This window comes from Aphis gossypii, chromosome 2, assembly GCF_020184175.1.
Source record: "Aphis gossypii isolate Hap1 chromosome 2, ASM2018417v2, whole genome shotgun sequence".
Classification (NCBI taxonomy): domain Eukaryota; kingdom Metazoa; phylum Arthropoda; class Insecta; order Hemiptera; family Aphididae; genus Aphis; species Aphis gossypii.
The window spans coordinates 51,720,261-51,732,798 of record NC_065531.1 but is presented as its reverse complement, the minus strand read 5'-3'; the positions used below and the strand labels follow the sequence as shown (position 1 = coordinate 51,732,798).

The following is a 12,538-nucleotide window of genomic DNA, read 5'->3' as shown; positions in this document are numbered from 1 at the left end:
TAAGGAAGTATATATTTTAGAACAGAAACTCGGTTCTAAAATGGAAATGTATTATAATGGAATAATAACCGTAATGAATTCTGAAGTTTTATAATTATTTTTGTTCCTAAGCTGAAATTAAATATTAAGGAATTATATATTTTTGAAGGATAATCGTTCTAATATGGAAATTATATGTTATAATTACATTAATAATGTATAATTTAATTTTTATAATTTAAAACTATATTTTTTATTTATTTATATTTATTGTACTTTTAAATGTAATTTTTTTTTTTTTTTTTTAGTTTAGTTTATATTTTCTGGCTGATAAATACGTAAAAATAAAACAGAAAATAGAAAAGTGTTTGTAAAACCTATAAAATGAACTATTGTCTAATTTACTTTAAAAGTGTTTATTATTTTTATAATCTAATTCATTCTATTAAACTCGCCAATCAATATTTATTTTAATTAAGTTTTTCAAGATGGCATCATATATGCCATGTTTTTGTCCTAGTTTAACATGCTTTACATGTTACGTACGAGCAATTTTTAGAGCAATCGTTTTAATATCCAATCCTGATGAGCAATCAATTACAGATCATATTATGGTATAGTAATTATTATTAAACAAAACTACATCTATGAACTATGAAGTCTCTTTGTATATATATTATATACATTTATAATAATTTTATTTTTTATTTATTGCAACCACAAAAAATTTACAAAAATTTCACATATTACAAATTAAAAACAAAAATAGAAAGAAAACTTAACAATTTAAAATTATAAATAAAATATATCACAAAACAAATAAGAACCGTACAAGATTTATTTATTTATTATACAAAGATTTGTTTCGGTTAGAACATAATTTTTATATTAAGCAAAATTAGTATAAAAGAAAATATTAATGTTATTATAGGTATTTACGTAATAATAATATACCCATAGGCCATATAACTATAGGGCTTTGATTAAAAAAATTGGTGTTATTAAAAGGAACATAATGGTTTTTAATACTTTTTAATTTCGTATTATACGTTTGCGATGGTTGATAATCATTAACAATAGATTTAATTTTAAACATATATAATATAATAAAGTTTGACGTTCATAAAGTAAATTAAAATCAGTATAGGTACTTTAAATTTGTTAGATACAATTTAAGTTTATTGAAAATAATTTTAATTAAAGAAAAGTAATATTACTAATATTTAAAAGTTTAATGTTACTAGGCTACTAGAGTAAGTACAACCCGACTCCAATGAACCATACGAATAAACCAATTGTGCTGAAGCTAAAAAAACTTCTCTTCAAGTTTTTTAGTCTAATATATAACGAAGTATTCTAAATTTATAAAATAATTTTATTATTATATTATTTACTGAATAGGTAATAATATGTTCCACAAATTTTGAATGATCAAAATTAATACTTAGGTATTTCACATTATAAACTCTCTCTAAACCTCGAAAAGAATATATTTACACGATACATTTATGTTTACAATTATAAGAATGTGTTCATACAGATAAGTAATCACTAAGGTTATAAATATTATTATAGTAAGTAATATTAAAAATATCATATTTACAATTACATAAATTAGTTAAATTTAATTATAGGTTATTATTATCACGCCATCCTTTAATTAGATAATAGATACATCAATACAAATATAAGCTTTTTTAAATAGATCATTATAATTTTTTTTTTTTACAAGTATATGACAATATCATCGACATAAGATGATACCTAAGATAGAATATCATCAGAATTTAGATTTAGATTTAAAAGTCCAAATCATAAATAAATTATAAAATTGGACCTAGAACAGCACTTTGCTGCACTGAAAAACTATTTGTACATAGTATCTACCTACATATTTTATTGTTAAGAATTCCTTCAAATCAAACTTGCTGAGGCCTGTTAAGAATAAAAGATTTAATCAAGTTTAAAACTTTACCCATTTTATTATATAAACATTTTATTTTAATTCATTTAGAATAATCACATGAGTGCAGAACAACCAATTATAAAAACCGTTTTAAATTTTTTATTATCAAATCACATGCTTGAATCCAAATTAGTATACACAATTATTGGAAATGATGTAAATACATATACAGCCAACAATTCAAGTAAATAAATGTATATATTATATTATTTGTTAGTTTGCAATGTTTGCATGTTAACAATTTTAAATATCATACATGATTATAATATGTTAAAAGCTGATTGTTACAAATGAATAAATGATAACTAATTACACAAAAATAATTTTTAAATGTTAAAAAAAGAAAACATTTTGGAAGACAATTGAATTAATTTGAATAGTTTCAATATCGTAGTATCCTATGTAGTGTGATTAGTGTGAATAATATCAATAATAATAATAGTAATGATTAAATTATTCCTGAACACAACCGTTTAAAGTGTAAATCAATAATAACTTATTTCACCTTAAAACCAAAAGAAAGATGTCCAATTCTTGACTGCATATCTTTTATTTTCTTATTAAGCCTAAATTAAATCTCAAAATTAAATTACTCCTATATTAAGTTGATCAAACCAGGTTGACTTAACCTATAGGCTATAGGTGACTCCAGAAAAAAACAGCTCTCTAAATGACATAATTTTTATGCACACTATACCTACTTTAGATATAACATATCCTTAAACACGGTACAGAAGCACAGAATACCTATAGGTGTTTTACAATAGCGCAAATAAGACATATATGGCCAATAAATATTTTCTTGATTAGTTTTTAAAAAAATCCGTAAAACCAACTTTTATTAAAAAATTATAAACCTAAATTTCTATTCTTATTTGTTGAGGGGATTCTAGAGTATTTTGGTAGCTAAGCCTTTACCCTACTTGCGCCACTGAATTTATCTGCCATCAGTGCCATCAATCGTAAATGTTGTCAGCTTATATAACTCGAATAAATATATTAAATCTAATTCGTTTCATTTTAATGGCAATTGTGATACTAAACATATAATAATATAGTACAATCGTATTTCATACGTGATAAATAATTTAATGTTTTATAGACGAAACTAGTGTGTTGCTGGAAGAACAAAGTACTGATCGCGATGACATAGCAGCGACATCGGCATCAACATGCTCTAATAATATTGACGATCTCGATGACAATTTTCGTCAAACGAATAATAATCGGCACGTCGCTGTCATCACGCGGCGTTTTGTATGCGACGTATGCAATAGACCGTGTCTATCTGCAGCCGGACTTGTAAGTCACCGCCGTGTTCACCGATCGTGATTTTCACTTGTAGAAACTATAGAAAGTAAATAAACTGCAGAACGTTTAAAAAATTTTCCATTGATAATTAATTGATTTAAAAATTCTAATTTTAATAATTTTTAAGTATATTTTAATTTTTTAGGAACATAATTGTATATATTCGTATACCATTTCAGCGAAATGTCTATGTGGCTATATCATATAATAATCACCTCTTTCTCTATAAATTGTATTTAAAACAAAATTAGAAGGAAGGAGTAGTTTTATTACGCTATTGGATATTATTGAACTTTGTATAGCCATACATGCAGGTGTATGAGTTAAGTACCTATCTATAGCCCAGGAGTCATTAATTAATATTTTTGGAAACTGGAAATTTTTAAAAATTTTGGGGGCCATCGAAATAACCAAGTAAATATTTTTATCATATTATATTATAATGCAAAAAGAAGTCTATTCGTATTTTTTATCGGTTTTTACTTTTTTTTCTTGTCTACGGGCCAGATAAAATTTGTTTGCGGGCCGCCATCGCCATTATGCTGGCTATAGCATAGCTCAGAGGTTCCCGAACTGTGGATCGCGACCCAAAATTGAGTTGCGATTATATTTTTATATTAAAAATAAATATATATTTTTTGTTGTAAACAACTGATTCACTAGAAAACTGAATGACTTTATTCATTGATATTGTGGGTCGCCAAATTTTAAAAAATTCCCAAAATGGGTTGTACAATAAAAAGTTTAAGAACCTCTGGTATAGCTTATAATGACCCATTTTTTTCGCAACAATATATTTAGAATATATAAGAATAAAAGAGACTAAGATGATTAAAAGATTTCAATATTATTACTTTTGGAGATAACCGTTTTTCGCCAAAATGGCGCCCGCCGAGCGATGCCTCAGTGACCATTTTCAATTAAAGGAACATAATATAATATTTCGATTTAGAAAATATAGAATAATATATAAATTTAAATATTTTTTAAAAATCATAAAGATTATTGATTAATATATATGTGACTTATCACAACTCACAATGCATAGTCATATAATAGTATAGTATAGTCATATAATTCAACTATTATAATTTTACTAGTGAGTTATTCTAAGTCCTAAAGTATGTCCAATGTGCCTATCTAAATCTAATAATTGCGTATTCGTAATATTTTTATTAAAAAACTAATTTAAAATAAACACAGTTAATATATTTACATATACCTATGGGAGTATGGCTAATATATTTATAGCTATTAGGTAATCATAGTGACTATGAGAAAATATTCAATTTATTGCATATTATTATTTATTTACACCTAAAGCAAATATATCCTATATTTATGGCATATAAACAATTATAAATCATATTCACCTAGTGAAGTATCTACCTACCTATTATTTATTAATTTTAGTAAACTACAATAACAATAATTATGCGCTACTGTTTCTACAAATAATTTCCTTATAAACCACTACAGCAAAACCTATGTAAAAAAAAACAATACTTTTACCTGATTTATAATAACGGTAACAAAGCCGCTTAGTCGAATTGGTGAAAGTATTTTGAACCAATTTTTTTATCACATTGAACACAAACACCACAATTGTTTCTATGGTGTACATGCCATTGTCAATTGCACTAAAATACTTGTAGGTACCTACTACATGTAACACGCATTTAACAATATTGCTGTCTCCACTATTTACACAGTATTATCAAATTATCATACAATTTTTAAGCTTGCAATCATTTTTTAAACATTGTTGACGTAAGTACCTAACCATTTATATTAATAAAATAGATTAACCTATCTATAGTAGTTATTTTCTTACATTGTACTATAATATCAATGATATGAAATATAATATTAAATATACCTTCTATCTAGCGAGAGAACGCGCCGATTCTGCGCACCCTCCCGCGTCGACCTGCTATCGAAAGTCGAAACCGCAGTTTCCCTATTATAGCAGGGTGTCGTTTGGCGATACACAGATATACCAGATATACCAGATATACACAGATATAGAATAAACCGAGTTTGGTCGTCCCGCGGCGGGTTCTCTCGCTGAAATGTTGAAAAGAATATAGATAATAGTATATTACTAATATGACTAATCTGTAATAGTCTGTAATAGTTTAATTTAAGCTTAAATACCTACCTTAAAATATGTCTACTATTGGAGGAGTCTTGAAGGCGCTAATTTGTTTTTTTTTGGGTTATATACCTATATAATATATTATATTATATTACACGAAAAAATCTCCTATATGTGCTAAAACCTAATTTTTCAGGAGGGACAAAAAACGTTTTAAAAAATCACAAGTCATCAATTAATGATTAATGAAAATAAATTTTAAAAATGTGAAAGAATATAAATTTTTATTCTGAAAAAAAAAATTGATATTTATGTATTTATTGTACAAATTGTAAATATTTCATCACATGGGAGATTATATTGGGTTAATTTTTTTTTTGCCGAACAATACATAGAAGGTAATATCATTTATGAACATGGAAAAATCTCCCATGTGTATATTTCATACGCGACACAATATCTACTCTGCATGTCAATATCTCCTATGTAATTTTAATCACATAAGAAGTATTCTACGATGGTGATAGTATATTGGAGTTTTTATCAAAACGACTGCCTATTTTTTCTGAATCCATGGATACCAATATCTTAAAATCGCAAATTTGGCACATAGGAGGTTTTTTCGTGTCAATGACGAATTATACATATACATATAATATGAGTTATGGTTAATCTTAATCTTAACCAGTCAATATTGGATAATTACGAAAGTAATGATTCAAATTTCAAATATGTACAATATGAACAATTTTCATTTTGTAGTCCTAAAATATTATTTTTAGGAAAAATGTAAATATCTACCTATACGAGTACATACTTAGATACCAAGTGCTGCCCTTATTACATAATATATATTATAATGACGACCTAATCCAATATACCTATTAGTATTGATATTATACGAAAATTATTTCCAGAAAATCTGGTAAATACAAATATCATTATTGCAGTTTTCAGTAATATTGTATATTTAATTCGTTTACAGATGAATTCGTTCCAGTACATAATCGTTGTGGTTTTCATTTGGCTGCAGCTGTTAGCTTGTTTCGCCGTCCGACATCCGGCAAAATCGAATGAACCCAAAGTGGCAGCGCAACGCCGTAGTGGAAGCGGCTATGTTGATTTTGGAGCACATACCGGTCCATTAGGCTCATACGGATGGTACGCCGACTTCCCTGCCAATAGAAATTAATACATCTAGGCACGGGTTTTGCTCATAAACCGCTTATTATTATTATTATAACGATATAATTATTAATTATAAAATAATATAACATAAGAATTCGTTGTAGTAACTAATAACATAATATATTATTATATGTTTACGATTCGGGATTATGAAAATAAATAAATATTTTAACGAAGTACACATTTTATCAGTTATTAATTATTTTATCATATTATACCTGTCAGTGGTAAAAAAGTATTAAATTTTTAGTGCAGTCTAATATAATATAAACACTGAATATTTGAATACCTATTAGAAATGTTTGTTAAAATTAAATCCTTGAAAATACAGGTATCCCAATTGACCGTAAATACTAAATAACAAAAAAGTACCTAGCTATCTTTGGTTTTTAATGTTTTTTTAGTTTTTTCTCCAATATTTTTGGAATCATGGTGACGTAAGTCTATTTACTTCAAGCAGCCATTCTCCTTCCTTAATTATTAGTCCGCAACTCTTTCTCACTCCTTAACTTTTTTCAGAATAACAATATATGTAATGATTTTTCTTACATCCAGGACCTCTCCATCATACCTGCAAGTTGCAACAACTATTCTCTGTAAAGCTGACCCCCATCACCCACCACTACATATAAAGGATCAACTTCCTTCATCTCTGGATCTTCATACGAATTTCATTTTTAGAGATTTAAAATCTGTCCATTACGCGCCTATTTCTAATTTCTTAAACTTGAGTTCTACTCATTTGATTGGCATAACACTTTCTTCCAATATAATATTCACGAAACAGCAGATATTTTTAATGATGCGCACTACTGCATAGTATTGAAACATACATTTGCGCTACTTAGTGGCATCAATAATTAGTGGTTTCCTTAAACAGTATCCAGGTTATCTTTTGATCTTTCATCTAGTGCCTATTTTACACCAGACGATTTACTTTCAGCTCTAAAAAGCCTAAAATATATAAAGTTCTCCAACCCTGACAGAATCTCTGCTTGCCTGCTCTTTAACTGCCGCTTTGCTATCGGCATCCCTGTTTATCTTTTATTTATGTGGTACCTTATTACCTTAATGAAGGTTTCTTTCCTATAAAGTATGGAAAATTTGCTCAGAAACTCCCATTTTCAAATCAGGCGACCCCTCCACTGTTGTCTAAATATATAGACCTACCTATTTCCATATAACTCCACCTCGCAAAAATATTTGGGCGTCTGGTTTACAACTCCATAAAACGGAGTCTTAATCTATTCTAATCCCATTCCGCAATAGCATGGATTCGGACCAGGGAAATCTTCCATAACTAGTAGCACAATCTTCTCTTCATTTATACTTAACAGTCTTAACGGCCGTCAAATAGGTGTGGCTATCTCAGACTTTTCCAAAGTCTTTGATACAATTGACCACCATCTCCTCAGTAAGGAGTTAGAAGCACTAGAAAATAGAAATTGGGGACTCAGTTGATATGGTAGTTCTGGTCCAGAGCTATGTTCGCAGTGTCATTTTTGACTTAATTTATCGACATAGTTTGAAATCCATCATATTTTCGTTACTGTCATTCGATAATGAAATTCAATACACTTTTATACTACTATCATTGTTGAATGTCCCAACACCATCTTAAAGAAATATATATAAATAAAAATCAAATTAAAATAGATGCCTAAGAATAAGAAAATAGGAAAAAATATAATAATATGAATATATATTTAGGTACAATAATGTTTAAATTTTAATGAAAAAAAAATTAATACCTATTAATTATTATCTAAATAATAAATTATATTATAATTCATTGGGCTTTAGTCCTTAGATAATACACACTAAGTAAGTCCAACTTTTTTTAAAACACTTTTTATTCTAGAATTTTTCGCAGTCCACAGATGTACCAAAGTCAACAGATCAAGCAGTTTACTAAAAATCATTCTGGAGATTTTACGATCTAAGGATTTTACGTCAACATGTTTTGCTCCCATCACTGATTTTTTCGACGGTTTAGTTTGTGGTTTTAGTGTTTCTGTTGGCTCTGACGATAAATTACAAATCTCTTTTCTAATGGTTTTTGTAATGATTAAATAGTAAATACTAATGAACAAACTCCATAGTGTAAGTTGAAAGTTCATACGACGTATTAGCAATCATACTCTCTATGATATCACTATATCAGTAAAAATATAAAAATATATATAATTTATACTATATAAAACTAATTATGATAATAGATGTGTGATAACGATAAATCAAGAAAAAAAATAATCATAACTTCGCAAGTCCCGACTACCAGACTACTGAGTCTGAGAGTACTACTGTATGACCACTGTAAGTGAGTCGTGCCATATGATCTTGTAATTTTTAATTTTCAACGGTTGACGACGGTACTAAATAATGACGACTTTATTGAAAACCTTATTGATGAACAGTAGAAAAACTTCAGCGTTGTTGCCTTCTAATTTTAATTTATCTTCAAGATGGCTCTACTCTATGCCGCCTCAAAGATCTGAGGCGAGTAAAATCGAGCAAAATGATATGGTGCCTGCTGCTCAGGTAATATGTATTATAATTATAGCTGACTAGATGAACGATTAATAGTTGTCATCAGTAAATGATTAGTGATCGCACATCATTGTCGTCATAATATTTATAATATCATACTTATTCAAATACTGAACTTAGTGTCATATGTTTTTAATTTTAGAATGAAGAACTGGATAAATTATACAAAACCATAGAATTTGAGTGTCGTGGCAACGATCGCGCAGTATTACGTAGTTACACACAATTTGCAACAATGGCTGCAAATGAATTAGGGATTCAAATTGGTAAATGGTATGTTTTTAATTTTATAAATTAAAGCTAAAAGTTTAAGAGTATCATAAGTGATAAATATTTTTATATTATAATATTGAAAAAGTGTTGGTATTCTCTTATCTCTTCTCCTTAGTCCTTACCAGATATCTAAAATACAAATTAGATACAAATTTAAAATCAATACTTCCAGACTTCAATGTAGAATTTTATATGTACCTTTTCAACAAGTTTATCTATTAAATAATTAATCTTATAAATTTAAAAATAATATTTAAATATTATTATTTTTTTTTTTTACATAGTATAGGCTTAATAAATACCCAAGAATATTAAGACCATTGATAAATTTTTAGTTTACATAATATACTGTATCAATATGTGAATTAATGTAGGTAGGTTTTAATTATTGATGAGAAGGTAATGACTTAGAATAATTTTCTTAATCATGTTATATTCTAGTGTCTAATTTATAATAAACAATATTAAGAATTGTTGTGATGATTTACGATTTTATTTTAGCTGGTCACCACGTAAAGCTCACCATGAGAGATACACATTATTACGTTCTATTCACGTACATAAAAGATGTAGAGTACAGTATGAAGTAAGAACATGGTTTAGATTCATTCATTTCCATAAACTTACTGGTTCTACTGCGGAAACCTTTTTGGAGTATGTTCAGAGAAATTTACCCGAAGGAGTTGCACTTAAAGTAACCAAAGTGAGTTATTTTCATCCAAGTTAATTTAAATTAACCTTAATGAGAAATGTTTTAAAAATGTTTGCAGGTACTTTTAGAAAATATTCCTGAAAGTGTTTCATCACATATGAAGTCTGAAATAGCTTAAAATTATACATTACTCTTAGTTGTTAATGTTGAAATATTTTTTTTTATGTAATACAATTTCTAAATAGTAAAATCTGTAAATTAAATTTAACTGATTTTATTATCATAATTTACTATTGTTAAAGGGTATTACAGTGAAATATATTGAATACTATTATTTCAAATTTTATACCAGCTCTTATTAATGTACATGTAGACATATATTAAGATAGTGTTAAAATCCAAGTAATGTCAAAAACAGTTATTACAATATTGGTCAATTTTTTTTTTAAAAGAACGTTTACACCCACTAGAGTTGCTATCATCATACAAACTTATAATATAGTAAATCTAAGTTCAGAAAAGCCAACTTAACCTAACCTAACCTTCCAGTGGATGTTGAAAAAGGTAGTTTATGTTTTAATTATCTGAATACTCCAAAATAAAAGTTCTTTTATAATTATTGTAAGTCAAACTTATGAAAATCTTGTATTAAATTTTCAACTCTTAGATTCTTATACAAACATTTTTATAAATTTTAATTACTATATAATTTGTAAATATTCATGGGTTTGACAAATTTTTGTCAATATTTGAACTTGAAATGTTAATAAAAAATAACCTTAGGTATAAATACAAAATTTTTTATGAATTTTCAACTATATAATTATTTAAATTTTCGCAACTTTGACATATTTCGTAAGAAATTGAACTATAAACGACTTTTTTTTTTTAACTACAATAAAAATGACTTATAAGAACTTTCAGTTGTTTATTAATAGCTCAAAAAAGGCCAAAATATTTTATATCAAATAAAACCCAATTAAATTACTCAACAAAACATTTATTTGTTATAACTTATAATTGCATATTAAACATTTAATAAATGAACCAATGTACTACTTTGGCAACCATGCATAAAATACATTATTATAACAATAATCAGCTAGTATAATTTGTATATTTTTGTTTTGTGCATCAGGGATGTAAAATTTATTATATAACGTAAACAATCTTCAAAAATAATATGAAAATTTAAATAATTTAAAATTATGGTAGATGATTGTACATGGTATACGTTATGTACGAGAGCTATGTCAAAATGAACCTTCGATGTATTACAATTCACTAAATACGGGCATTTCAGTGACATTTTTCAAAATGTCGCCATCATTACATTATTCTTTAACAATAAGCAAAGTTTCGACTATTTTCGTTCAGAATTGTGCTAGTAGTTGCTATAACAATATGAAGAATACAATTTTATTTCCCACCGCCTATAAGGTGCAAAGTGAAGGTAATTCGTTTTTTGTGAATTAAAGGAAATGGAACCACTCAAATGTATCGTCCAGTGTAAAATTTCAGATCTCAATTAATAACTAAAAAAAGTCAAAATATTTTGAAAATTTAACTGTATGAAGATAACACTAATATAAACATTTGGTGAAAATCTCAAGTATTTAGTGATTTTTTTTGAGTTTATAACTACATAAAAAAATCGTTTTTTTTTTTTTTAAAATACTGGAAAATTTTTTACTTTTGACCTCTGTAATGCACCAAAGATATTCACTTTCCAATTGGAAACCACCCCCAAAATTTGAAATTGAAGCATTATTTCGACAAGTTATGCTACACACAGACACAAAAACACACATCATTGTAAAATCAATTTATTCATAACTTAGTTCAGAATTTAAGAAAGATTAAACATTTTCACCAAATTTTATACTAACATTATCTATACATGATAATTTTTTGAGCAATCTTTGAGATGTTAGATTATTTTTGTTTTTTATAAATGGCGATAAAAAAAATTATGTTAGGTTAAGTTTGAAAATTAAATACATAAATAATAAAATATATACTTCATTGTTATTTAAAATTATTACTTACTTTTTTAACTTTTAACTTACCTATATTTTATTATACTCTATGACACTTTCAAAACATATAGATTTATTTTAAGCTTATGTCTTCTTATATCATATTATTAATGGTAAATTTATTATTATTATAGTATAATATGATAAAATACACTTGGTTATATCACAGAATATAACAAAGACACACCTTTTCTATTCAGAATTACAAGAGAATTTCAAATTTAACACAACCATTATAGAGACCTACTCAACAAGTCACCCTTAACAGCCTGAACTCCTACTGTACATATGAGCAACAATTTATTTTTATTAAGTTAAATACTATTTATAATATTTAAATAATCATAAAAAATAACACTACAGCTTTAATCTCTCCAACCAAGTTTATCAAATTCCACTTATGAATGAGCAATAGGCGTATTAATACAAAGAATAAAACAACCAATACAATGAATAACAATCTACATTATTTTTCTTTATTA

The 12,538-nt window shown here is 26.8% G+C and overlaps 2 protein-coding genes across 3 annotated transcripts; both read left to right on the top strand.

Annotated features, from left to right (window-relative positions):
- The first annotated feature begins 344 nt into the window (after positions 1-344).
- On the top strand, positions 345-6,723 carry LOC114128223 (uncharacterized). Of its 2 annotated transcripts, none has more exons than XM_027992693.2 (4): positions 345-593; positions 1,994-2,129; positions 3,048-3,247; positions 6,340-6,723. In XM_027992693.2, the coding sequence occupies exons 1-4, from the start codon at positions 468-470 to the stop codon at positions 6,544-6,546; spliced, it is 669 nt and encodes a 222-aa protein (XP_027848494.1). In that variant the 5' UTR covers positions 345-467; the 3' UTR covers positions 6,547-6,723. The 2 variants fall into 2 exon arrangements, with proteins under 2 accessions (XP_027848494.1, XP_050057060.1); XM_050201103.1 differs by lacking the exon at positions 345-593 and adding an exon at positions 1,238-1,330.
- Positions 6,724-8,784: 2,061 nt separating this feature from the next.
- On the top strand, positions 8,785-10,363 carry LOC114128228 (28S ribosomal protein S10, mitochondrial). The gene is made up of 4 exons (XM_027992702.2): positions 8,785-9,083; positions 9,235-9,365; positions 9,867-10,068; positions 10,136-10,363. Exons 1-4 carry the CDS (start codon positions 8,925-8,927, stop codon positions 10,193-10,195), a joined length of 552 nt encoding a protein of 183 aa, XP_027848503.1. The 5' UTR covers positions 8,785-8,924; the 3' UTR covers positions 10,196-10,363.
- The last annotated feature ends 2,175 nt before the right edge of the window (positions 10,364-12,538 follow it).

What these genes read in the sequence shown, in the direction of transcription:
- LOC114128223 (XM_027992693.2), top strand. Translation starts at nt 468, where the DNA reads ATGGCATCATATATGCCATGTTTTTGTCCTAGTTTAACATGCTTTACA. An exon ending in CAATTACAGATCATATTATG is followed by an intron (nt 594 to 1,993) that starts GTATAGTAATTA and finishes TAATTCATTTAG; the next exon opens with AATAATCACATGAGTGCAGA. An exon ending in GTCTATCTGCAGCCGGACTT is followed by an intron (nt 3,248 to 6,339) that starts GTAAGTCACCGC and finishes ATTCGTTTACAG; the next exon opens with ATGAATTCGTTCCAGTACAT.
- LOC114128228 (XM_027992702.2), top strand. Translation starts at nt 8,925, where the DNA reads ATGACGACTTTATTGAAAACCTTATTGATGAACAGTAGAAAAACTTCA. An exon ending in GGGATTCAAATTGGTAAATG is followed by an intron (nt 9,366 to 9,866) that starts GTATGTTTTTAA and finishes ATTTTATTTTAG; the next exon opens with CTGGTCACCACGTAAAGCTC. An exon ending in TTGCACTTAAAGTAACCAAA is followed by an intron (nt 10,069 to 10,135) that starts GTGAGTTATTTT and finishes AAATGTTTGCAG; the next exon opens with GTACTTTTAGAAAATATTCC.